Consider the following 27,991-nt stretch of genomic DNA (forward strand, 5'->3'; position numbering starts at 1 on the left):
CTGACAAACTGAGACAATTCCAAGGTTAAACAATATTTTTACAAAAGTTAGTAAACCCAGACTAGACTCCCATAGAAGGGAATTATCTGCTGACGTAGAACCACAACAAACAAGACACTTTGGTGTCTCTGCCATACATGCCTTTCAGGGATGCACAGCAGCACAGAGCTAAGAAGGCTTTCCCTCCAGGGCACTCCACTCTCACGTCCAACCCAGACCCAAAGGCATGACAGGACCGAGGCCCAGCGGCTGCTGACCTACCTCCCAATGTGGCAGAGATGAGGAGGTGCGTGCCGTACTTTTTGATGATGGTGTCGATGAACTGCTGAGTGGTGGGTCTCCTGCCAAGCAGACGGATGCTCCTTTGAAACTCTGGCATGAGGGGTACTGGATGACGAACCAGATCTCTCCTCTCAATGGCTGTGTTCCTCACCTTCCAACGGGCAAACTCCCTGGGAAGGAGAGAGGAGCAACACTCAATTGACCATTTCTACTCTCGAGCCAAAGCCCACCCAACCAACCCTTCCAAGCCTCTCTTTAGGTGAGACTGTCTATAATTTTAACATTTCTCAAATGACTCTTTGATCTAGAATTTTGAGTCCTCTTTAGTCAGCAAATATTTATCAAGTACTACTCTCAGCACCGGGATACTGAACCAAATAGACAGTCACACCTTCAAGTTGCTCACAGAGCATCAAGGAAACAAAGTCAGAAGTCACGTTTACTACCTTATGGGTGGAAAACTGAAGGGGGAAAAAAAGAGAAACCATCATTAATCATTATCATCAGCATTTTTTTTTTTTTGGTACTGTGGATTGAAGTCAGGGGCACTTGATCACTGAGCCATATCCCCAGCCCTATTTTATATCTTATTTAGAGACAGGGTCTCACTAAATTGTTTAGCCCCTCACCATTGCTGAGGCTGGCATTGAACTCATGATCCTCTTGCCTCAGCTTCCTGAGCCGCCGGGATTACAGGCTTGTGCCATGGTGCCTGGCTCATCAGCATCATCTGATAATAATGATTGTGATAATGATTTTCATGGTACTTTATAGTTCACCAGGATGGCAGCTCTCATTTCAGACCTAGTTATCACAGTAGCCCCGTGAAAGGGGACTATTATCCATTTCTAGTTCATCTCACAAGAACTACTTTCCCACTGCTGTCTAGTTGCTCACCTGTCTCTCTAACTAGACTGTGAACGACATTACAGAGATGGAATCTTCTAGGATTCCATCTAGATGGAATTCTGCCTGTGTCATGGCAGAATTCATAGTGGATGAATAAATTAGCAAACGGAGGGACGAAAAGAAGGGAAGGAGATGAGGGCACAGGTGGATTGCATAAGGATGGGCAGAATCTAAGACACAAAACAGCCTGAGATCTTTTGTGAGATAGTTCAAAAATCAAACATTGAGCCCACAGCTCACTTGAATACTAAATTTTAACATGAATTCCCTGAACGCTTACTTCTTGGAGGAAATGAAGCTGTGCTCTTGTGGAGACATTTCGGTTTTTCCTTCACTAATTATAGAGATCAAGATGGAGAAGCACCGAACTTGGGAATCCAAGTCTTCTTCTGCTCCTTGCAAATTATGTCTCTCAATATTGTGCAAATCATGCCCCTTCTCCATCCCTACGTTTCTTCTTCTATAAATATGAATTAGTAGTATCTATTTTCTCCCGCTGGAGCAGAATTGCATGAAAGATAGGGTATGAAAATACCTTTGGAATCTACAAGGCGCTAATCCAATGTAAACTATTGTTTTATAACTTTATTTCCTCACAAATTCCCAAGTAGGTACATGTAAATCATTAAATGTGCACAGACGGTGAACACAGATCCCACAAACTGAAGACAAGCACAAATTTAATGGGACTCAGTTCAGGTTGCTTCTGCTTAAATAACAGTCGGCTGTTCTAGCAAAGACGAAGCTCCCCCAGAGCGACCGGCTTCACAGGGCTGCCTGAGTTACAGACTCTCTGTCCCTTGAGAAATGCAGACGAGTCTAAAGGGCCGTAAGGTCAGCCTAGATAAATGACAGAACCAGAGTTTAATGAAAAGGTCTCTCTTCTCTGCCACAGCATGGGAGAGACAGATGAAGACAGGGCCACGGGGCAAGAAAAAGTAGAACAGGGTGGGAATCGGGCCGGAATATGCCCTGGTAATTCAGTGGTAGAGTCTGACCCCTGACTCACAGGAGATGAGTCTGAAAGAGGCTTTAATGTTAGAATACATTTCCAAACCGCAGAGCTCCTGGGCTGTCTGCATAAGGAATCTTTGTCCATAATTCTTAATGTGGTTCAAATGATCAGGCGACGCAGTACCTGCATATCTTAGGTGCTTAGTCGACTGCACTTAGGGAAACCCTGAGGGGCACCTATGGGGAGGAGATGGCCCTCAGCTCACAGTCTGTCAGGGAAGAAAAACATTTCCATTTTATTGTAAATCAAGGACTACAGGATGAGGTAGAGCATGGACCACTCTGGCCTCTAGGGAAAACTTCAGAGAGATCATGTGTAAACTCCAAGTTCAAAGTCTGCAGAGCATTTATACAAATTCCAAACACCTGAAGGAAAGAGTAGGAGCCCCATGAGAGGAGGGAACATGGAATGTGTCGTGGGAAGAGCACGGAAGAAGAGGAGGAATACGGAGAAGGGGTCCAAAAGGGACAGGATCTAACAAGTGGGCTGACCAGCTGTCGGGAGAACCTTTGACAGCCAGTTGAGAATTTTACAGGTGGGGCAGGTGGCTTGTGACATAAGACCCAATGATCCTAGGACCCAGAAACTGGCTTCCTATAAACAGAAGATGAAAATGATGAAATGTCGCTTTCATGATTAGGTTACAAAACACTACCACTTCAACATGGCTCTCTCTCCCTCGTTCATGACATGTTCTAAGATACTCTGGAGAGATCTGCAGAGCGGGTCTCCCAGGGAAGCTTCCAGTCGGCCTCTTCTGAGGACCTGGGACCTCATGTGGAGCTGAGTCTTCATGACAGCTCTGCTTGAACAGAAAGCAGCCAGCCATGGTGACTGCAGCATAGCAAGAGACCCGGGGTCAAGGCACCCAGGTTCCCCATCCTCAGAAACTGTAAGATAATGTTGTTTTAAGACACCAAGTAATGGAGTAAATTGTTAGTCAGCCACGGAGGGCCAATGGGAGGCAGTGAGAATCACCAAATAAATCTGAGAAAAAGAATCTTTCCTTAACAGCTTATTCCTGAAATTTATAAAATTATATACCATGAAATGAAAATTTTATGTGTGTATACACATATATCAGCATACATAAAAATATCTACATTTATATAGTTATGTATATTATAAGTATTGTATAAATTAAACTTTTGGTTTGTCCTTTTTCATATGAATATGACAATGTTCCTCAGAATTAATATTTATTTAGTATTAATACACAAAGAACTTAAGTAACTTGCTAAAGGTCACCCAACTAGTTAGTGATAGAGCTAGGAATTGAATGGTATCATAAATATTCTGTCCCTTAAATCACATTTAAGGGAAATATGTAGAGAGAAGGTATAAAAAATAGTAAAACCACTTTGGACACACAGGGATAATGCCATCCCCACTAAACTACAAGGCCATGACTCAATTCCTTTTTTCCTCTCTCTCTTCTTTTTTTTCTTTTCTTTTTTTTTCTTTTCTTTTTTTTTTTTTTTTTTAGCAGCCTTCACAGTCTTTGTGAAGCTCACCGGCTACAGGCCCAGGGCTTGCCATCTGTGTAGTTTCTGGAAAAAAAAAAAAACAGGAAAGAAGCCAGTGCTGGGTACCCAGCACCTACCTCCCGGGGTGGATGGGAAGCCAGAGTGAGAGAAGCACGTGACACGCTGAGCATGGAGCCAGGCCCTGGGAGAGCCCAGGAACAGGGACTGCAATTGTAAAGCTTCAGCTCCAAGCCAGGCACTGCCAGCTCAGCACCTTGGACAGAGTTCCCGACGCCAAAGGAAGCCAATGGCTGTTCCCCTGGCTTTCCATACTATGCTCTGCAGTTGCAATGGTAATTCTAATCATGGAGGGATCAAGGAGGAATATTCTTGACAAGGTCTGGAAAAAAGGGGTGGGTGGGAAGCATGGTGTCTTAGAATTCTCCTGTGTAAATTGAATTTTGAAGGAAACATAGGATTTGACAAGACAAAGCTAGGGGCAGTTTGTGCGGGCTGGGCATCCGAGTGCCTTGTCCCTGGGGTCTCTTGCCAGGTCGCAGTCACCCACGGCTGTGTTGGGAAGGGTCCACTTTCAGGTGATACATAAAGTTATTGTCAATACCCAGCACATGTGTCATGAAAATGCTAACAAGAACAACAAATTTTCAGGGACTACAGGCTAAAGGACTATGGGGTCAGACACTGTTATTAAATCTCAGTGTGTAGACCTTGTTCTTATTGGCCAACAATCCAGACCAAAACATTCTGAGGAATGTTTCTGTAACCATTATAGGGATGTTGGAGCAAAGACTGAAATAATCACAGCTTTCGACTCCACCAAAATACACTTTAGCAAAAGACCTCCAGAGCACCTAGATCTATCCTGAGGAAGATTTAACTATGTGGGCTGAAAAGGCTGACTTATCTATTCATAATTTTAGCACTTAATATTTTTCTGACCCTGAGGATACAAACAAAAGTGATGAAAGTCTTGCTCTGAAGGAGCTTATATTCTGGCAAGAGTGGACAGATGAAACCAATGCGTAGTATGTAAGAGGGAGATAAATGTTATTCACACAAATAAAGAAGGAGAGAAAACAGTATGCCCAGGGGTAATTTAAGGTCTAGTTTTATATGTGGTCAGGAAAAAAAAATACTTTCTGATTTGGTGATATTTGAGGAGGTACTTAAAGGCAAAAAGGGAGGAACCATGGGGCCATCTTGTGGAGGAAGAATGTTCTAGAAGGAAAGAACAGTAATTGCAAATGTCCTCAGGTAGGGGTGTGGTTGGTGTGAGGAACCATGAGAAGGCAGGTTCAGATAAGTAGAATGGGTGAGCTGAATGAAAGAAAAGATGAGAGAGGAAAAAAACTAACATTGAAATATGGAGTGGGACAGGCAGAGATCTTTTGAGGAATTTTAAATTTTAAGTAACATTATAAGTCAAAAGAAGATTATGAGCTAACATAAACTGATTTTTAACATTAACTGATGGAATAAAAAGAAAGGATAGGCAAATTCATTCTGTAAATGTAATTTCCAGAGAGTAAGAGTAAATACTTCATGCTTTTCAGCCAAACACTCCATTCTGTCCTTATAATACGAAGAAAGCAGCCATTCTCATTATATAAATCTGTAAGTTTAAGTAAACTTATTTGTTCTAATAAAACTTTACTTACAAAAGCAACTGGAAGGCCAGATTTGGTTCAACAGTCATATAACCTCTATTCTAAAAGTTTTACTGGTACTTTCTTCATAAAAGTCATCAAATCTAACTCACCTAGTTCACAGATGGGAAAAATAAAGTCAAAGACATTAAGTTATTTGCATAAGACTAGACAACAAAAGACTGGAAGGGCTGGAGCTCATGACTCCAATCACACACAGAACCCTTTCCATGGAACATACGACCTTAAAAAAAAGTATGAAAAGAAAAGAAAGCACGCTTTGCTTGCCATATTGTCTAACTGCTCTTCTGGCCCAGGGACAATTTCATGTAAGTTCTCAGTGAACTGAGCACAACATAAAATATATGTTTCCTTCTGAGCTCACAGAGCAAGCAAATTCCCCTTGGAGGAGAAGGCAGAACTCATGATGGCAGAAGATGTGCAGAATATGCTTATGCCCAATTAAGCATCCCAGCAGGGTGGGTGAACCAATTAGACTGAGATTAAAAAAGGATCCTGGATGGAAGGCATGGGGAGTCTGCAGCAAGGCCCACTCCTCTTGGGGAGCTGAAGCTGAGAGTGGGTGATGACAGGGGCAGCAGAAGCAAGATGACTGGGAGCTAGGGTTGCAGGGTTTGAGATGAGGCTGGAGAGAAAATTGCAAGTCCAATGTGTCCCTTTTAGAACTAAGCATTCATTACCTTTCAAGAATCCTCCTTCCTCCTCTTTATCAGCCCTCCGCGATTCTGTACACACACATGCACACTCATCCACACTCTCCCCCCACACACACACTCACTCAAAGACACATTGAGTACAAGTTGGACTGAAGAGAGAGAAAAGACAATGAGACAGAAAGGAGAACTGTCTCTGTACCCTTCGGAAGGTGCTGCCTCTCCAGGACATCAGTGCCTCCACCTGTGAAATACTCTGATTCAATTAGTTCACCTTCAGCCCTGTCTCCGCCAGCCTAGGTCTGGAGGTGGAAAGCCTGGGTTAAAACCAGACTCTGCCACCCATTGCTTACACTCCATAAAATGTAAATGGCATCTGCCTTAGAGGGATGGGTTTTGGATTATATTAAATCAGGAAGCATAGTGCCTAGAACATTACCAGCCTTCAATAAAATATTAGTGCAAAGCTATTTTCAATATTATTACTGCTGTTATGATTATATGAGCAGCTTCAGTGGGAAGCTGGGAGACAGGGGTTGGATGGTGGGGAGGGAAGGGAGAGGAAGCCGCTGTGCTCTTCTTAAAGGTACCAATAGATAGACCTTTGGGGAAAGGAGGGATTTGATTCTTGTGAAACATAGTAAAAGCAGTGAGACTGGATTTAAGATATAGACTCAGTTTAGAAATTCTCTCCTGGTCTATTTCACCCTATATCCTACAAATTGTCCTGTTCCAAGAGTTTAATGAAATAATGGTTGGAAGACTTCTTTGAAAGTTGCACCAGGGTGTGAAAAGCAGTGAGTTGCTCTTGGTATGTCATTATTTTATTATTTGCATAGGAAAGACACAAGTATGACGTTTCTATTACTTGAAATATTGTAAAGAGTCCTCCTCAGCACTCCTGGGTCCCCAGGAAGCACTGGATGACCTTGAGTTTCTTCCTTTGCTTCCTAGGTAATTAAGGCTTTAAAATATAGGAAAAACAGAAAAAAAAATAAAGGGATTAATACAAAAAAAAAGAAAGCTTGAGGCTAAAATTACATGAAAAATGAATTCTGAAAACTCAATGGACATGAACTGCAAATGTCTCCAGGCTTCCCTGCATTCAGAGGACAAAGAAAAATCAGAGCCCAAAGTACTATGCAGTCCAGAAGGTAGCAGAGTAGCTGACGTACAACAAGGTTGCAGAAATACAGATTTCCAGACTACCCTAATAAGACAGAAACCTCTCCAGTGGTTTCTCACGGACCAGGAAGGAGTCGGTGTTGGTGAGCAATGGCCTCAACAAAGCCTCCAACCAGTTTGACTGGCTCAAGGTAGACAAATGCAAATTCGAACGCACCCATCAGCGAAGCAATTCCACAAGGGTCAAAAGTGTTCTAAGCTAGATCGGTACTTGTCTGGTAGGCTGACTTTATCCAAGCGTACGTTTTAGAATATTTTATGGACACTATAGTCCCAATAAATGTTTGTTGAGAGCATGATTGATTGCAGTTATGGGATGTTTGCATTTGTTTATTCCTGGGTGGCTTTATCCCTTTGGTTGCATTAAGCAATCATTTGGAAATGGAATAAGAAGAAGCCTCTGAGTATCAGGGTGATGGAGAAGCATTCTGGGGCTGCTTCCATTATTGTTAGCAGCAAATTATTCCCAGAGAGGAACAAGGGGAATCACAGAGGAGAATAAGGAGATGAAATCATTGAGCTGAGAGAAGAAGCCTGGGTATTTCTCTTGCCTGCTGTTCCTGGTCTCCCTGCAGGATCCCCGTCAGATCAGGGAAAGGTGAACCCAAGGGCACACGTGAAGTAGAAATGATGCGTTTTAACGAGAGAGGGTGCTGGTGCCAAATCTCCTGCCCGCCTCCCAGCCCCAGAACATAAGTGAGAGGGCAGGTGGGAGCGGCAGCATCCAAGTGGATCTATCGAATCATTTCAGCCCAGGAGGGTAAATGCAGCAAAAGAAGAATATGTTTAAAAAAAAAAAAAGAGAGAACTATTTCTGAAAACATGATTATGAATGGTATTATTTTTAATTATAACCAAAGACATTGACTTTAGAGAATAAAATAATCCTTGCTTACAATTTGCACACAAATCTATTTTTCTAAGTATGTTCATTTAAGTAATGATATTTTTATTTTTAAGAACAACCCCATTAAAGTTCTGAAGGTTCATAGTAAAGGAATAAAGTTCAGAGAAATGGCAGCACCTACTCTAGGGTAAAAAATGTTGGAATGGAACTATGTGCTTCTCACAGAGTAGAAACTTGGAAAGAAAACAGAAACACAGAAACACACACAGGATGGTACAACATTCCTATAAATGGACCGTTTCCAAAAAGCAAGTGGGATTCTTCCTGGGGCACTGTTACCGAGGGAGGTTATGGGACTTACCTGTGGAAGGCAGGTTGGAATGTCCCTGTTTTATTTCACTCTGAGCGTGCTGCTTGCTTCCTGCTTTGCCATATAGAATCTCAACTGACCTCAGAAGAGATCACCTAAGGCTGTCACTGTCATTTCACAAATGAGGAAACTGAGACTTGGAGAGGGAGGTGGTCTTTCTCAAGGTCACAATATCATTGGTGGCTAGAGGGGACAGAACCTGGATTTCTGACCTCAGAAATTGTTTTCCACTCTGATCCACTGTTCCATTCCATTATTACAGTTTTTTTTTTTTGAGGGTGGTTATAGTGCACTTAATCTTGTTATATTTATTTTATTTTATTTGTGTGTGTGTGTGTGTGTGTGTGTGTGTGTGTGTGTGTGTGTTGCTGGGGATTGAACCCAGGGATTTGTGCATGCAAGGCAAGCACTCTACCAACTGAATTATATCCCAAGCCCTGTACTTTGTCTTTTACAAATCTTTCCTCCCTTCAACCCGAAATATGGGAACAGTTCCCACCCAATCACAAGCAGAGAAAATTGGGGATCGGAATGAAAAAGTCCATTTTGGTAAATCCATGCCAGAACTGAGATTGCCATTCCCATCCTATGGTTCTCTGTCTAGTCTTTCCCTCCATCTTCCTAGTGTCCTCTCCCCTGCTCACTCTAGTGTCATTATGCAAACAGTCTCCCAAACTGCCTTGAAGTCCCTGAAAAGCTCAGCTAAGAAATAGAAGACAAAAAAAAAGGAAAAAAAAAAACAAGCAAATGCTTATTCCACTAAGCATCTGAAAAGAGGATGAAAATAAGTTCTTTCCTGAAGACACTGTGGCACCAGAGAATGAACACAAACTTTCCAGCCGGACAGGCTGGCTCTGAATCCCAGCCAAAAAGCCACTCATTAGCTGAGTGAATGTTTGCAGATTCCTCGGTGTCTCTGAGCTTCTTCATCAATGCAATAGAAATCTTAGTACCTTCCTCGAAGGGTTGCTGGAAGGATTAACCATAATGAATTCAATTAATCTGGCAGTAGTAGCTACTCAATAAATGTTAGCTATTTATCCTTTGGCTAGGCATTCTAAAAGGGGAGTTTGTTGTACAGCACATAACTTTTAATGGATATTTTAAATGATCTTAATATGCCTATGGGCTTCAGGGATTACATGAACTGCATATAAATAAAATATTTAAAATTCTGTTTACTCGATTTGTCTCTCTGCTTATTTCCAAAGCATCTATTGTGAAAGCATGACTCATAACTAAATATGGATTAATAAAAGTTTGGAGCAGCAATTATTTTCCAATTATCATAAATCCCATTAAAAATTGCAATTATATGAATTTTCCCTTTTAGATCACAAAATTTGAGAGCTCCAAGGGACCACAGAGAATGTCTTCATCTGTGCCTTCAATCTTCAAACAGAAACATGAAGACTCTGAGAAGGGAGAGAATTTTCCCAGAGACACATAGCTGTAAGCAGCAGAGCTGATTTTGCAATCCAGGTCTTGAACATCCGGGTCTCCCCTCATTTCCCTCTCCTATCCTACATCTCTTATGGAGAAAAGTGAACACCTTTTCCCTCAGAAAGTAATGCTCATTTAATTACCATATCACTTTCTCAGTAAAATGTTTTAGGATTAGAAAGCACTCTGCCATCTCAGATTCCCACCTCATCTATATTCTCAGCTAGACCCCTCTTTCATTTCCTTAAAAAAAAACTGCCCTGTTCCTGCTTTAAATTAGTTAAGAAATATATTTTTATTCAATTCATTCTTCACACATGCTCTAAAGTTCTGACCAATATCGGGAACTAGGGATCTAAAACCATCCTTCATTTAAACTGAGTGCACCAAAGTATTTAAAAATTATTTAATTCCTAAGTTGTCAAACTATGGCCCACAGACCAAATAAATTCTAGTGCTTGTTTGGTAAATAATTATTTGTTGGAAAATAGTCTTTCTGCTTTGAGTAGGTGAGTGTGGTCTATGGATGCATTTGACCTGCAATTGAGAGTGAGGTACAGACCCAAGAGGTCCATAAAATCGAAGTATTTATTCTGACCCTGTATAGGAAAAAAAAAAAAAAAAACCTGCCCATCCAGATTTAATACATTAACCTTTCCAGTTAAATGTTGTATTTTAAGAAAACAATCGAGAATGCCAGATTTAAGACTTATAGATTGAACAAAGTAGTAGAGCGTGTGTGAGAGGTCAGTATATTCTGTGTGATTTTTCTTTATTTTGTTTTGTTTCGATTTTTGCAAAAAAAGAGATGTTGCCCATTTAAAAAAAATTCAAAATATCTGGGCTAAAGCAAATTAGAAAACAAGAATATTTTCCCACACAGTCTTCTTGGAACAACTTTAAGCCAAATAACAAAGTCATTATTTAAATACACACCAGAATAAACTGATTAAAAATATCCAGATCACACTGGAATTAAGAACAAATAGGTTTCTTCTGAAATTTTATGATTTGATGATTAAATAAGACAATTGATTTCATAGACACTGGATGAAAACACCAAGGGTGGGCATCTAACACATTTCTTTTTGACTGTCCAAAGAGCACAAGAAGATGGGAGATACCAATGGGCTTCCCAGCTGGGGGAATCTAAAGAGTTGTACTGTCATGGAAATATGGCTCCAAGTGCTAGAAACACAATGACCAGAAATAATTGACAGCAAGGTAAAGCCCTGCTCAATAAAGCAAGCTCTTTCTGTCAGAATGAGAAGAAAAGAACAGGCTGCCCTGGGAAACAGGGAGGTCCCTGTCTTTGAAGATAGTGAAGCTGAATTTGCATAACTGATTGACAGATATACTTTGGGGAGGAATTCAGAATCTAAAAGGTGATTGGAAAGTGGTACTGTTGCTGTCCTTACTGACTAGGAGATGATGTGAGTCTCAGAAAGGGAAAATATACATGGAACATTAGGAACTGTCTTCGGAATGCCCAAGAGAATTGGAAATGTTTCAATCAAAAACTATTAATTGTTATGGCCACTGACAGGAGCATCAGCCTCACATAGCACTAACAAGATGGACAGCAGTTACAGAAAGGATTATCTACTTAGTTCTTTTTCAGCTCTGAGTTAGGAGAACAATACCTCAAAACACACTGAGAGATGTCAGTTTCCAGTTATAGGATAAAACAACCCCCACAGTCTGAATTTTAATTCCATTCTTTTTTGCACAGTACACACAATGGTTTTCTCCAACAAATGGTCTTTCAACTAGTTCATCTTTCTTCATGTTGCCATACATGACTATTAAATGTTAACTCTTCTTGAGTATAAAGATACGTTGATGGTCACATTCCACAAAAGCAACTTCCTAGCAGCCATGCTTCTGCAAGCTCACAGTGAATTTTCCAGAAGAAAGTACTATGCTATTTCTCCCACTCCTCCCTCCCTTCCATCTCTCTCTTTTGTGCATATCTTTATTTTCCAATGTTGAACATGCTTGCTTTTCCAGATCTTGATATGGGTTTGCCCATTAGAACTGATATCACTGACATTCACATGAATACAAGTACACTGGGAGCTACTTATGATGATCCTCAGTTTACAGAAGAATCTCAGACTCAAAGATCCCAACCCAGGGTTAACTCTCTCTATTATGCTATGCACACTCTAGATCTGATTCAGGATCATTTTCAATCCAAGATTCTGTCTAGCAAGCTGATGACCCATTAGGAACTTCAAGTCCTTGAGATCATACAGACTGTTTGTTCTTCAGCTACTTCATATTTCCTGCTTACCTGTTGCATGTTCTGCAAGTTGCTCCGGATATTTTGGCCTCTACTAAAGCTGAAATTGGATCTAGAGGAACCAGCACTGCACTGTGGACAAAAGTGTTATGAATCTGCCACCTACTTTAATCTAAATACTCTGGACTATCAGAAACAAGTAACTCCTCTCTGGGTTTCACTGTTCCCATCTGTAAAATGGTTAGATACACTAGACTAATGACCTTCAACTTCTGTTTAGACCTGGAATATTTGAACCATTCATTTATATATATATATATATATATTTTTTTTTTTCAAATAATTGGGTAAGTGGCATCAACTATAATTCTATTTCTATGTGAGATGCTAGGGCTACCGGTATAAAGAGTATACACAAAGAAAGAGCATTATTTTGCTCAGAAAAATTCAAAAGATAATATTTCAATACATATTTTGCAAAATAGGCAAATGAGATATAAGTAGTCAATCCTTGGTGGATGGGATACTTCCAGAACCTGGTCTGTCCTCCCACCATCCTGCACTTTGGGGGAAGGAGCACAATTTGAGAAGAGTCAGACTCTGATTCCATCCATGGTATTTGAAGTGAGGTCCATCAGCCACCCAGATCACAATTTGGTGGGAATCCACATCAAAATATAGAGGCAGGAGCTCACTTGAAACTTCAGCAACTCAACATCTCTGCCTCTTCCTGTCTAACAAGCTCCCAGGTGACTCTTCTACAGAAGAATCAGGACTGAAGCACGGCTGAGCTCTCCTCTGCTTTAGAGAAACAGCTCCCCCGTTCCCACCTTGCAGTCTGCTTCTCAACTTTCTGGCCCTGGTCCTAGAGGTCACTCCTAGAGGGCACTTTCCCCAACTCCAATGGCCACCCTAGACCACTGAACACAGCTGTGATGATCTACCATGGAGTGATTTTATTGCCACTCCTCTCCATGACACAGCTCTTCTAGGGGTCAGAACTGTGCAGTACTTTTTTCTTAGCTCTTAGTATGTTGCCTTAGTACATTGCCTAATTTATAAGTTACCCAAAAAAATAATCCTCGAATGATGAAAGCAATGCCAAAAGGTTTATGAATGGCTCCTCTCTCTTCTCCAGCATGAAGTAACTCGTGTTCTCAGGCACTCCCCACCATCAGAGTGTTTATCTGCCAACACTGAGCCCCTAGAGTCTGGCAAGTTACCTTAAGACTCTGATTCCAAATGGCCCGAGTCTTCAGTGGCTTCCTGTTTCTATTTATTACTGCACCCTGTTCCACGCGTAGGCAGAGGTGGCAATTAAATCCTCAGAAGTGGGGAATTTTGGAATTAATCCTTAACACTTTTGTGCTTTCATTTTTCCTCTTTTCAATCAGTGGCAACTCTAATAAGTCCACAGACTGGAGAAGAGATGTCTTATGGGATTAAGTAAAGCAAGGTTCTTAGCCAAGACACGTGGAAGCACAAAATGCTGCCCTCCCCCAGACCCTTTGCTTCCACCTTGACAACCTTACAATGCTTCCTAAATATTGCAGCCAAAATAAGTCTCTCCTAGTGTGGGTTGGCTCAAGCCAACTTCCAGCTTATTGGGAAGTAGATGTGAGTCCTACTGTCTCACAAAGCAATAGAAAACTTCTTCAATTTACAGTTAACATTTTTTCAAGCATATACTACAAGATCCCAGCTCCTTCCTGCACTATTTTGTCCTCATTCTTCTCAAACTGAACTGCTGCTCTGTGGACTCATCATATATGATATCACCAACATTTGAATTTCCCTTACATTTGTATCAACTTTCAGAGATGAGCCATTACTTACAATGTAGCCCAGGCATCTGAACACTGAAGAAGCATCTTCTGTGCCCTTCCCTGCCTACTTGCTTCTCTACCTTGTTTTTGATCCCTAGTCTTCTCTTCCCTTTGCAGTTACATGGTATTTGGTTTAGTTTTGTTCTAAAGCTTCATCAAGTTCATAAATCCACTGTAATCTCCAGCTTTTCCTACCTACATGCAGCTTTCCTCCCTGGAAAAACTCTTTTGCTCCATTATGATTGCTAACCAACAGCACCCTGTACATCCTCAAAGATTGTATCACCCCTACATCCTGCATGAAGATGACCCCTTCACTTTCCTTCTATCCCTGCTACATGATGCATTCTGCATGAGACTGGGAAAGGGACAGGTAGCCTGCTCAAAATATGCTTAGCACCTATCTCAGGACCTGGCATATAGTAAGTTCTCTAAATTGAAATAATGACCATGTCTCTCTCATGCTCAGCTGATTCCATGACTTCCAACCTGTACATGCATTCAACCATTGGTTTTGAGCACCTATTGTATTCCAGGGTTCTATAAATGCAGGAGATAAACAGTGGGAAAGACAGGCAAACTATCACCCTTTGGGAGCTTACCTGCCAGCTGGGGAGCCAAACAAGAAACACGAATGCATATGCAGCAAAATATCAGACATTGCAAAATTAAAAAAAAAAAAAAAACGCAAACCATAAAGCCAGCTAAGGGGATAGAAAGTGTCCGAGTAGAGAGGGCTTATTTTAGACTGGGGCAGTAAAAGCTTCTCTTGTGAGAGGAGGGAGACTTAGAGGCAACTATTCTGTACTGGGCAAAGGAAAACCAAATGTGAAATTCCCAATGCTGTAAGTGAGCCCAGAGTGAAAAAAGAGAAGAAGGCCAGTTCCAAGAGGTAAGGAGAGGGACCAGAAGCTATAAGGAGCAGGCCCTGATGGATCATGATGAGGACTTCAGATGTTATACTACATGAGATGAAAAGCCACTGGAGAGGTTGGAGAAAGGTCACAGGACCTGAGTCAGGTTGCAGAAACATCACTCTGGCTGTTGTGCAGAGATGGGCTAAAGGAGGCAGAGATGAAACTGGAAGGAGGGATGCCACCAGACAAGCCCTGCCCTGGGCAGACAACAGTTAGCTGTGGCCCACATGAGGCTGATGATTGGATACACTAGAGATGTCTTCTAAGTAGAGGTCATAGGATTTGCTGATGTGTGTGTGAAAGGAAGAATCTGAGATGCTTCCTGAATTGGGGTTCAACTAACTGGGTCAATGATGATGTCACTAAATTGAAATGGAAACATTGGTAGAGGAACACATTTGAAGGAAGAAACCAAGAATCCAGAATTTGACATGACACATCTAAAGAGATTATTAAATTGTTGGGTTTAGGAATCTAAAGTTCAGAGGATGGGTCTAAGCTGGGGATATAAATGTGAATCATGAGGACAGATTCTATAAGACCATGAGAACAAGTGACAACAGAATGAATAAGCAAAACTCAGGCACAGGCAGAGAAGAGACCCAAGACCAAAATCTCAGTTTTTCCAAAATCTAGAGACTGAAAAGAGAAGAATCCAGCAAAAACACACCCAGGCCTGGCCACAGGGAGGGGCTCAAGGGGTGAGCACCACTGCATAAACATTATCTCTCCTTTCTCTGCACTCCCAAAGCTGCTTCTTGTGACAGACCCAGGATTACAAGGAGAGTTTCCCCCCATCAATCACTCTGAATTATCTATACCAGTTCCGCTCTGTTTGAGTCTGGTGACTTGCAATTCCTAGACTCCTTGTGAATACGTGTTGGTAATGTTTCACACTCAATCCGTGTTTTACAGGAGCATGAAGCATTTTTAGCTGAATCTCTAGACTCCGTCATTTTTACTCCTGTCTGATCCCCTCCATTGCTTACACTGGAATTGCAGGAGAGTTTGCCCGTATAATCCTGGCTAGTCACTCTTTCAGCATGGTTTCTTTCTCTTCTTTTGTTCTCCTTCACCCACTTTTGAAGCTAACATTTATACAGTTTCTTCCAGTTTACAAAGCACATCTCAAATACCTCGGTTTAATCCTTAAGGCTGCCCTATGTGGTAAGGACGTTTATTTACTCCATCTTTAAAATGTAGAAATTGAAGTTCCATCCACGATATAACTTACACAAGGTCACAAAGGAAGAAAGCAGTGACCAAGAGGAGATTGGTAAACCAAGGTAAACGTGAATTTTGAAGTCCTTATTCACTTCCCTTTGCCACAACACCATTCATTCATTCATTCTTCATTTAATCTTTCATTAATTCATTCACAAATGCATGCATTCAGCAAATTTATACTAAGCATTAGATACTATTCTAAGCACTTGAGATACATTAATGTACACAACATTTATAGACCTTTCCTTGTGAAATTTCTTTTCTAAAACAAACAATAGGTTTTTAAGTAGGTAATTAACAGGGAGATAAGTCCTATGGTAAATAGGAAAGGTGGAATAGGGTAAGGCTCATTAGAAGTGCTGGCAGAGGGGGACCCAACTTACAATGGGACAGTCAGGGTTGCTGTCATTGAGAAGGAGACATATGAGCAGGCACCTAGAGGTGGGTGAGAGCTATGTGAGTTTTCTAGACAGAGGAGACCCCGGGATACTTGGTACCTGGATCCTGGCGACTAAGGAGCAAGGGGAGAGAAACCAGGGTCTGACCATTGTTGACCACTGAAAAGAGGTTGGGTTTTTACTCTGAAATAAAGGAGGAGCCATATCAGGACACAGAACTAAATAACTAACACAACCAAGCTTGTTTTACAAAGGTCACTCACTGTTGAGAATGGTATGGAGAGGAACGAGGTTGTGGCTATAGCTCAGGAGACAAAAGGTGGTGGATTAACAAGGGAGAAATGGGAGAGGGAATATGAGTTGCTGAGTCTCTGGATTTGTATTTTCACGGTAGTAAAATCAGAATATCCTAAGGGATCAGATGTGGGTCTGAGAGAACTCAGGGAATCGAGGAAAAGTAAAAGATTTTTGGCTTGAGCAACCTGCAATGTGCACCTTCCATTACCTGAGATGATAAAGACTGTCAGTAGGATAGATTTGACAGGAGGTGGGAGGGACAGTCACAAGAACAGGTCTAGATGTGATATATCTGAGAAGTCTACCAGTTCTCTCATGCAGGTGTTCAATGGGCAGTTGGGCATACAAATCTGCATTTGCGGAGAAAAATTATTGATACCTCTATTCATTTTCAAAAATTAATCTAAGTGAAGATTTATGCATGCAACCAACATTAATTATGATGACTGCTCAGCAGGAACTCTGCTAGAGACTAGTGCTGGTATGGCAGAGAGAAGAAAATAGACACAGTTCCTGCCTCAAAGGGTTTATAGTCTATCTCAACAGGAATTATAAGCAGCAAATTACTATAAAAATAAATTGCAATATGATCAGGCCTTTGGGGTGGCACAAGTACAGTAGGTAATGGTAGCATATAACTGCAGCATCTGATCTAATCCAGGGGTTTTATTAAAAGCCTCCTGGAGGAAGTTAAGATTTAGGACAATATCAGATAAAGCAGTTTGCCAGGAGCACAGAAGGAAGAGAGTATTTCAGCCAAAAGGAATTGCCGGAGGGTGGGGTGGGGTGGTGGTAAGACAGAACATGATATATAAGAAGGAATAAGAAAACTTGAGAAGCCCTCGAGGTGGGGGCAGGGTGGAGAGCTGTGCAGAAATGGCGGGAGACGACACTGGAGAGATGGGCACAGGGCAGAAGAGACAAGAAATATATATATATATATATATGTATATATATACATATATATATATATATATATATATATATATATATTTAGTTGTTGATAAACCTTACTTTATTCATTTATTTATATGCAGTGCTGAGAATCAAACCCAGTACCTGACCCATGTGAGGTAAACACTCTACCACTAATGCACAACCCCAGCCCTAGAAAAAAATTTTTAAATACAATTTGTGACCTTGGATTGGACCCAGCAAAGGAAAAGCAACAATAAAATAGTCTCAGAGAACACTGAGAATATTTGAATAAACATATACTTATTATCAGAATATAAAATTATTGTTTATTTTCTTATGCCTTTTAATAGCACGATTATTGACTTATTATCAAGTTTAATTATTATTAATATGCTGTTACATTATTAATTTTCCTAAATCCACTTATTTATTGTTTAAACATTCCCTCAATCCTAGAAGAGTATGGCAAAATATTATAGGGGGCATACGACATGGTGTCTGCAACTTATTTTCCACTTTTTTTCTTTTTTCAGGAAAAGAGACAGAGCTAGAACAACAAAAAAAAACATTAATATGTAGATAGTGTATACTGTTAATTTTCTTTTTCTTTCTCTTTTCAATTTTTAAGTTAAAATTTTTTGAAATATTTTTAAAATGTTTTTCATAATTAGAAAATTGGGGCAATCCCTTTCTCAAGAGGTTTGCATAGATATGATACAGTTGATCAGAGCAACAGCTTGTTGAGAGAGTTCCAACAATCTGCAGTGAGTCTGAGAAAGACCAAAGCTGAACTCACAGGAGCAGATGAAACTGTCCTAGGCTACCAGAGTGCCTCAGGGACACCCACCGACAAGTCCCGACAAGCTGGCTCCCAGGAGAGGGAATGGCAGCTAACCAGATACCACCTGACTCTTGGGGACCTCAGAAAGAGGCGACAGGCCCTGAGTGTCTGAAGCCAGCAACTCCCATGCATTTTCTTTCCACCTACTTCCTGTTGTAGCAAGAAATAGGTAAGATAGATAGATAGATAGATAGATAGATAGATAGATAGATAGATAGATAGATAAGTTAAAATAATAAAACAGCCAACAGCTTCCCTGGGTCCAAACCTACCTCAGGAGGTTGCTGCTGCACCAGCTCCCTCTCCTATTGTTCCATAACCCGGGCTAATCTGAATTGACATAATATTTGCTCATTTGTGAAAGTAAAAGTGGAAGCGATTTGAGGTAGGCCTTGTTATGGGGCCCCCTGTCCTTCCAGGGAGTTCATGTGGATCTGGGAGGAAAACACACAAAATTCCTGATCACCTTTAACAAGCCAGAGCTGAGCTTGTGCCAGCAGCAAGAGCTTCAGGGCCCTGAGGCTCCTGAGCACAGCTCTGCAGGCTGTGAGCACCCACTGCCTGGGAGAAAAAGAGAAGGACAGCCAGGAAGGCAAATGCAAGTGACACAACCCTGGGAAACAGAGTGGACCCAGGACCTTCTTCTTGGCTGTTGCCGAGGTGTTTCGTGACCTGGGCAAGCTGTGTCTTCTCTCTGGGCCTCTTTCCTCACCCATAAAAGCAAAGGTTTGAAGAATTTTTCTCTGGAGTCTTCTGCAGTACATTCTAGGATCCTTTACTTTGAAACAACCAAACAAGTGAGTGTGGACCATGGATGACTCTCCATCTGAATCCAAAATGAGGCCAGATTCAGAGGGAAGGGCAGGATTTTGCAGAGCTTTGGGGCTGGTGAAGATTTAAGTGACCAAACAAAAGAATAAAGGAAGCGGGGAACAGTGGGGTGGGGGCAGTGGAGGCAAGGCCAGATGGATGGGAAGGAAGAAAAATGTCATGAAAGGACGGGCTCAAACTATAAAGCCCAGCACAATGCTTCCTCCAGGAAATCTCCCAGGTTTCCAACATTCAAACTCCCTCTTCATCCTGAACTGGTACTTTAGGATGATCTCACTAGTACTCATTTGAAGAAATGAATCATGGAGCACCCCCATAATAAGCCATGTGTTTTAAACAGCATCTCACTCAACTGTTCGGACTAAAAGAGGATAGTATTATTAAAGTCAAGGCAAAGATGCAAAAGTATCAGGCTCAGAGAGGTTGCATTACGTGCCCAAGGGTGTCTGGTTACCTGTCCAAGGGTAGCAAAGGGTTTTGCAACGATTTCATTGTTTTATCTATGGCTTCTTCTTTTTTTTTTCCCTACTGGATGATGAACTTCCCTAGAGCAAGTCATCACAACCTTTGTATTCGCAGCACCTGGCACAGAGCTAAAGCTGATAATAAAAATATAAACCCAAATAAAACAATACTGCATGCCTAGACTGAGTTTCACACTGTAGCCGGCTAGGAAGCTAAAAAGCAGAGTGAATGCAATTAGCATCCCAGCCCCACTGAGCCAAACCTGTTTTGTTTATCCTGACTCATTCTCCAGGTTGCCCAGGAAAGAAGACCTCTGACCTCTGTCTCTCTCCCCACCCACCAGCTGTGTTCTCTAAAAGGCATGCGCTTCTCAGCTTGGGAAAAATGAGGGTGTATCACAGGGAATTTGGACAGAGGGCAAAGCCAGCTTCCCTCTGCTGGTCTTGAGTGATCCAGCCCTAGAGTGCAGGACCCTGGGATGGGAGGACACATGAGGGCAAAACAAACTCTAGCTGGAAAAGCAAAATGAAGAGTGAGCAGAGGGGAACAGCTAAACCGGAGGGGCAAGAGGTGGATTTGGTTGGGATTTCCAGAGAAATTGGGGGCCTGTGTGCTTCTGCCAATGGATCTGGCTCCATTTCACTGGGCTGAACCCCAGCTGGCCCTGAGAGAGATCATTCAGAGCTAGAGGAACACAATTCCCCCCGGCCCCCTGGGCAACCCTGGAAAAGTCTCTCCGACTTGCAATCCCCAGTGTCCTTCTCTGTAGGGTGGAAAGGATTATACCAGAGATGCCTATGTAACAGGTTATCCCCAGGGACTAAAAATGAAAAAAGAAATGCACAGAATTAATGGCATACCCATTCTAAAAATTAGGAAACGAAGGCTCAGAGATGTAAGTGATTTTAGTCAGAATCATAAAATATCAAGAAGCAGCTCCAAATCACAGAGCAAACACAGCTTTTTACTTGGAGGATCTTGTAACAAAGACACAAACAAAATACATGCATAGACACATGTATACTATATATACCATAATAAATATATGTACATATATGCTATAGATGAGTATACTATAGCATGTATGTACAAGCACATATACACTGTACTATATGCTTTATATAATTATGTTACTTGATGCTTATAACCTGATATTCTCTTGGCATATAACATATCTCCATGAATTAATTCTGCAATTGAAGTTTATACAGGAGAGTTACTTACCCAAGGTCATCCATAAATAAATCCTGAGCCAGGATTTAAACCTGGTTTCATCTAACTCTAAACTTTAGTACCTGAACTATTGCATTGCTTGATTCCTGATAATAGATGATTAAAGTTTATAATTCATATCAGAAAATAAAAGTTAATTTTTTCTTTTAATAAATACTTTAAAAGGTTTATAAAAATCCATCTTAAAATATATAGGACCTCTCCTAAGCAAAGAGGAAGCAGTAGCTTGTTAACTTTGACACATCTCTAAGTGTGTTGCTATTTGGTCTTTTCTTGATTTATGTATCTATGCCATGCAATTGCTGACTGCCAAGGCTTGAGATTGTGCCCTTCCAGGGTCCACTGTGACTAAAGATTTTATCCCCAGGTTGTCCTGTTGGGAGGTGGCAAAACTTCTAGGAAGTGGGGCCTACTGAAAGGTCCTTAAGTCACTGGAGGCATGAGGAATTTCATTGTGACCCCTTTTGGTAGTTTTCATGAAAGGGAGATTATCAAAGAAGCAAGACTGGCCCTGTCTGTCCCCTTTCTCTTTGCTCTTGTCCAAGATCTGACCATGTGTTCCTACACATGGTCCACCATGATGTGCTGCCACCTATCCCCTCTCTAGAGGCCAAAACAATGAGGCTTCCTGATCCTGGATGATGAAACTCCAAAACTATAAGCTAAATAATCCTTCCCATCTTCATAAGTAGCCTGTGCCAGGTATTTCATTATAGTGAAGAAAAGCTGACTATCACACTCATGTAATTTCATGAAATATATGCTGAGACCATTAGGGCCATTTAAGTCTTCCACTCTGATTGATTACCTTCGATGATCCTAAGGTGCTAACAGAGGTAAAGTGGTTTCTTGCAGTCTTAATATGATGGACCCTCCAAGACTAATCCTGAAATGGACATGCCATTGTGTAGGCCTCATGCAATACACTAGATGCTTGGGAACCAAGTCCATCTATACCATGAAATCTCCTGCAGCTTCATAAGGAGTAAGACCCAGGCATATCTGAAGTTCTACTTTCACTTCTTTTTACTGGATATATTATTCCAAGCCATGAGCTCTGAGTTTCTGGACATCAATTATCCTGAGGGAGCATACTCTACCAATGGTTCATTCTCTATGGTACAGACATTAAGGAATATTTTAGTCAGCTTTGAGTTGCTGTCACCAAAAGACATGACAAGAACAATTTTAGAGGAGGAAATATTTATGTGGGACTCATGGTTTCTGAGGTCTCATTCCATAGATGGCCGGCTCCATTGCACTTGATCCAATCTGGGACAAAACATCATGGCAGAAGGGAGGGGCAGAGGAATGCAGCTCAGGATATGACAATAAGGAAGCAGAGAGAGTCTCCACTCACCAGGAACAAAATACATATCCCAAAGGCCTGGCTCCAAGGGCCCACCTCCTCCATCCACACACTAACTGCCTACAGTTATCACCCAGTTAATCCATTCAAGTGGATTAATCCACTGATTGGGCTGAGGCTCTCATAATCCAATCATTTCACCTCTAGATTTTCTTGCATTGTCTCTCACATTAGCTTTTAAAGGACATTGCATAGCTAAGCCATAACAAGGCTTTCGAAAAGCAAGCCCATTAACCAGAAGAGGGAGGCATGTAACCCTGGCTCCCTGCAAAGAGAATCCCCTCATCGCAGAGCAGGGCCACGTCTTCCCCGCGGTCCTCCCATCTGACCATTCACCCACCTCTGCCCTTTGTCTCCTTTCTCCCTCATCCCTGGCTCTCCCCTCAGTTTCTTTGATTCCTTTTACAGTTTCTTTTTTCCTTGTCTCCTTTATGTCCTTATCATTTATCTTTCCTCTCCACTCCCTTCCCCTTTCCTTCTCTTTCATGTTTCCCCCTCATGGCAGTCAGACAAAACATCTTTACTCGAGGATTCCTATTCCTGAAATATCTCTAACAGCCATCTTAATTGAGTTCTTTCCTAAATACATCCAAAATAAGGTCCATAACTTTCCATCATAATATTTCCTAATGAGAGTTCATTTATGTTTAATTATCCAAGCGATACGTGAGTACGGTTTCTTTTAAAGAGAAGTTTTAATTATAGATAATCGCCATTATCATGGTGAAACTTTCCTGACTTTTTCTTTTATGTTTAAATACACTCTTGGAAAATGTACAATATTTGTGTGTGTGCACATTGACTTAATACGTATGAGAAATGCTACTCTATGAACCGTTGTGTAAAATCTTTGTGTGTGTGTGTGTGTGTGTGTCATGTGTTTGAACAAAATCTTCAATAGCAGTCTTTGTGGCAAGATGAATAGTTGTATTTTATTTTTATAATTACTGAAGAGTGCTCCACACCAGAAATAAACCACAATGACCTTGTGCATTAACCTATTGGTAGATAGTCTCACTGTTATTTAACAGATCAACCAGTACCTTTCTCCATGCCTCCCAGGACACAGCTGTGTGTCTTCTCCAAGGAGACAGTACTGCCGGGGCAGAGGATCTGCCTCATTTAAAGATGAAGATGCTTCCTGACTTCCCTCTAAAGCAACTATACAAATGTACAGTCTTTTTTGACTTCTTTATTTTCTTTGATCTTTCTATCATCACTATTGTTTTCTTATTATTTAAATCCACATAGAGGAAAACTGAAGTTTTCACATACAGTTCTGCGAGCTTTAACAGGTGCATAGTGTTGTTAACCACCACCAAATTACAGCTCCCTCCCATCCCCCAGTGCTCCTCTCTGCTTTCCCTCCCCAGAGATTTTCCTTTTCCAGAAGGGCATATAAATGGAATCATTGAGTCTCCATTCTGTTGATTCTGGCTTCTTTAACTGGGCACAGTCCTTCTGATATCCACCCAAGGGCCATGTTTGTGGGTCGCTCAGGTCCCCTCAGTAGTCTGTGGTACAAAGGATCACAATCCACTCTTCTTTCCCCTGTCTTTTTTTTTTCTCCTTCTATGCATATATTTACCTTCTTTTCTTCTCCCCTGTCTTCCAGTACACCACCTTCTGCAATAGACTGGATAGGAAGAAGCCCCCACAAGGGAAGCAAAAAACACAGTCCCCACATACGTGTGCAGGAGTCTTACTCCTTCATGAAAGCCTAGTGCAGCCATCTCTTCTCAGCTCCACATTTAGGGGCGTCACACCGGTTCCTTGATGGTGGGAATATTTACACCAAGGACATTGGCAAACACTAATAACCAGACCTTCTGGAGGAGATGAGGTAGAAGTCAGTTGTTAAACTTATACCAGCATTGGTTTTAAGAGCAGAGCCTATCATGACAGACTAGAGATAGACCTCAGAGTCCTTTATGAGAAGGTCCTGATTGAGCAGTACAGAAGGACACAGGGAAATGCACAGGGAAGGAGTGTCTGGTACAGAAATAGGTGCCTCACATCTTGAACTAAGACAAATCACCATAGCATTTCAGAGAAGAGGAAGGATTCCCTGAGTGAGATTTTTGCCAGTCGAGGAATTTCCCCAGGCAGGAAGGATGGCGTCTACAGGGAAGCATTGAGGATGAGTGAGCAGAGTCTCCCTCCCACTTACTCCTCTAATATCTCCATGCATTTTAAAAATAGGCCCCTTTAACTCTGCTTCAAGAGCTTCCCAGTGGTCAGCATCTTCCTAGCTCTAGGACTGGCCCTCATCTATGTGGAATCCAACTGCACCCCATGTTGTTGCCTACCGCTCTTCTCCTCAGTGCTCGGGGAAGGTACATAAATCTCGTCCTCGTTTGTCCGCTTCTCTGGGACTCTTCTGTATTTACAATTCAGGATTTGTTCTGGATGATCTCTCAGGTCCCTTGCAGAACCCCTGACTGCCCTGAGTCCCAGCCCTCCCACAGATCCCCTCTCTGCCTTCCTGCTTCTTCTGCAGCCCTGGCTGCACCAGGGCGCTGTCTGCTTTTACAGCCTTAATCTTTCTGAGCAATGAACCGTTCCCCACACAGTCAGGGGCGCTGCTGCCTTCCTGACTGATTGTTTGCTGATTTTGTTTGGCACTTTTTTTTTTCTGGCCTCATATAGAGCTTATTAGGAAACCATTTTCATGTTCCATAGATTATACTTGTGACACAGCACCAATGGGGAACTTCAAACGGAGAGATGGATGAGAGAAAAACTGAAGGAGGCTCTAAGTAAACAAGACAAATTCATGTGCCCTGCATTTTATTTTTGTATAATTTAAAGCATTTTTCTGTCATTTGGTTTTTTAATACTCATAACACTCCAAATTAGGGAGCAGAGAGAATATTTTTTGTCCATTTTATGGATGAGAAAACTGAGGTTCAGAGATACACACTGATTTGACAGTGGAACAGAGCCAGGCAGAGAACCCCAACCTCCTCGAATACAGTCCAGTTCCTTTGCAGAGAAGAGAAATAAAGCAATATGCTGTTGGCGTATCTGGTGGAATCTGAGGCTGAATTAATGGAAAGGCTTAGTAATTTAATGTTTGAAAACAAACAAATGTCATCTAGTGTAGGTAGTAACTGAAAAATGTGCTCTCCTCTCAAATCTTTAGTTGGTTAATTCCCTCTCCTGGGGAACTCAACTCAGCTATGTGATTGACCATGGGGGTTCTGCCCTGGTGCCTGCCGATGCACAGTTCTCCTCCGAGGTGCTGCCAGATTCTCCTGCCCATTCATCCATTTCCCTGATCCTTCGGGCTGCATCTGTTTGCCTACCAGGCCCTGCTAATAGAACTGAGCTCCTTGAGAGAAAAGGCCAGGACTTATTCACCTCAGTGTCTTCAGCCCCTAAAATAACGCCCAGCAAATTACAGGTGCTTAACACATGCGTCTCACATGAAACCAGCAGGAAACCCTTCAGAGGGAGCCAAAGTCCCATTCACATCCATTGTGTTTGAAAAGGTGGAAATTAGTTAAACAAGTGTTGATCATTGAAGGTCCGCACTAATGAACGGATGAGAATAAATTATAATTAGCGTATCAATTCTGTATGCAAGAAAAGGGAGTCTACCAAAAACGCTTAAAATGTTCACATGAAGTACTGACAATGGCACCCTGGAAATTGTGTTCACGCCAATTTATTATTTAGCAATTTTCTTTTCGAAGAGAGAGCAAAAGAAAGTTCACTACATGCCCAAATCAGCACAAATTCCGAATTGGCGGGGTCAAAATTAATGAGGCTTATAAGAATGTTCATATGCTTTGACCTAATAATCCTTCTGCTGGGAATCTATCCTGAGGAAATAATTCAAAAGAAGAAAAATGTTATGTGCACAAAGAAGATCACAGCAGCCTTGGTTATAATTTTGAAAAGGTAGCATTTCAGTAAAATGTCCAAACTAGAAAAATGGTAGACAATCTCAGAAGGGACTTTTGCAGACACAGGTGTTTAATAAATGTAAGTTTCACCAAAACAAAATGCAGTTTGTTAACGCTGGAGCTATAGGTGAATAGCATTTTCAGGTAAATGGGTGGAGGTGAAGAATATCATGCTAAGTTAATCCCCAAAAAACAAAGACCAAAGTTCTTTCTGATAATTGGATGCTGATCCATAATGGGGTGGGAGGTGGGAAAAATGGAAGAACTTTGATTGGGCAAAGGGGAAGGAGGATCCGGAAGGGGGAATGGGGGCTGCAAAGATGGTGGCATGAGATGGACATCATTACCCTGGGTACAGGTATGACTGCACACACATATGGTGCGACACTACATCACGTACAACCAGAGAAATGAAAATTTGTGCTGTAATTGTGTACAATGGATCAAAATGCATTCTACTGTCATAGATAACTAATTAGAACAGATTAATTAATTAATTTTTAAAAAGAGAGAAAGACTTTAGCAGTTTTAGATAGTGAGATCATGGGCAGAATGTCAAGTATGTTTAAATGCTGTTGAATTAAGCCCATTTGAGATTGAGTAGTAATTATTTAGTAGGCCTCCCTAAATCAGGAAGCTCGCTACTCCATTGATCATCTAACGGTTTTGTCTTCTTATTCATCCTTCATTTCATTCATTGAACATCTTCTATGTAGTATGCAAAGAAAAAGGCATGATCCTTGTTCTCAAGAGCAGCCTGATGTCAGGAACCAACTCGGTTCAGTTCAATGCAGCATGACATAATTGTTCTAGTAATAGAGCATGTGAGACCTGTTTAATTCTTAAAAAGCAGGGAAGCAGGAAAGAAGACAAGGAGAGAAGGAGGCCATCACCCAGGCCTTGAAGACTGCTCAGGATTTTAAAAGATGGAGGGAAAAGCAGAGTGAAGCCACAGAGATTTGGGAGAGTCCCAGATACTTAGGAACTGCAGGCGCACTCGGAGACACCAGCAGATATGCCAGGAAAGGAAGACGATGGGAATGTGTGTGGTTGGTGCATGGTTGGTGGAGAGACCCTGGGGGCTGAACAAGGAGCCCAGCCAAGCCCACACTGCTAACACTGGTCCCTCGAGTACAGAAACGAGACAGGCTACGGATGGGTCAGGAATTACACACAATTCCCATTGCTCACTGCCTGTCATGCCTGGCCTGGCAGAGATACTTCTCTGCATATGGAATATTTTCTTCTGTTTTTAAGAGCTCTTCATTTGTCATTTGGGACAGAAAGTTGGACCTGGTTGCAATCTGCAATCAATCAGCCAGCCTTTGCGGAAGAACTACCAGGAAACTAGTTCTCTTCCTCTGTGGGTCCTTCTGCATTGATGTAAGCATTCAAAAGTCACTTAGGAGGAAGGGAGGGAGGACAAGAGAGAGCAAAAGGAGAGACAGCGGGTACTTCAGAGCAATACAGGTTCTCTAAGGGCAAGGGAAAATAAACCAGAATTGTCAGAGAACATGAAGACTTGAGAGGGTGTTCTCTTTTTTAAAGTATTGAAAAGTGTTCACCATCCCACTGGCTTATAATACATTCCATATATTCACTTATGCCCACATACACCTAGCATTTATGTATACAGACACATAAGATTTTTAAGT

The 27,991-nt window shown here is 41.6% G+C and overlaps 1 protein-coding gene across 1 annotated transcript in view; it reads right to left on the bottom strand.

The window, feature by feature from the left end:
• Window positions 1-27,991, bottom strand: part of Brinp1 (BMP/retinoic acid inducible neural specific 1) — a 119,834-nt gene that overhangs the window by 63,125 nt on the left and 28,718 nt on the right. The window contains exon 2 of the mRNA XM_026408649.2: window positions 262-452. Within this exon, the coding sequence (XP_026264434.1) occupies window positions 262-452 (191 nt within the window). The remainder of the gene's footprint in view (window positions 1-261; window positions 453-27,991) is intronic.

This window comes from Urocitellus parryii, chromosome 4, assembly GCF_045843805.1.
Source record: "Urocitellus parryii isolate mUroPar1 chromosome 4, mUroPar1.hap1, whole genome shotgun sequence".
In the NCBI taxonomy this organism is placed as follows: Eukaryota; Metazoa; Chordata; class Mammalia; order Rodentia; family Sciuridae; genus Urocitellus; species Urocitellus parryii.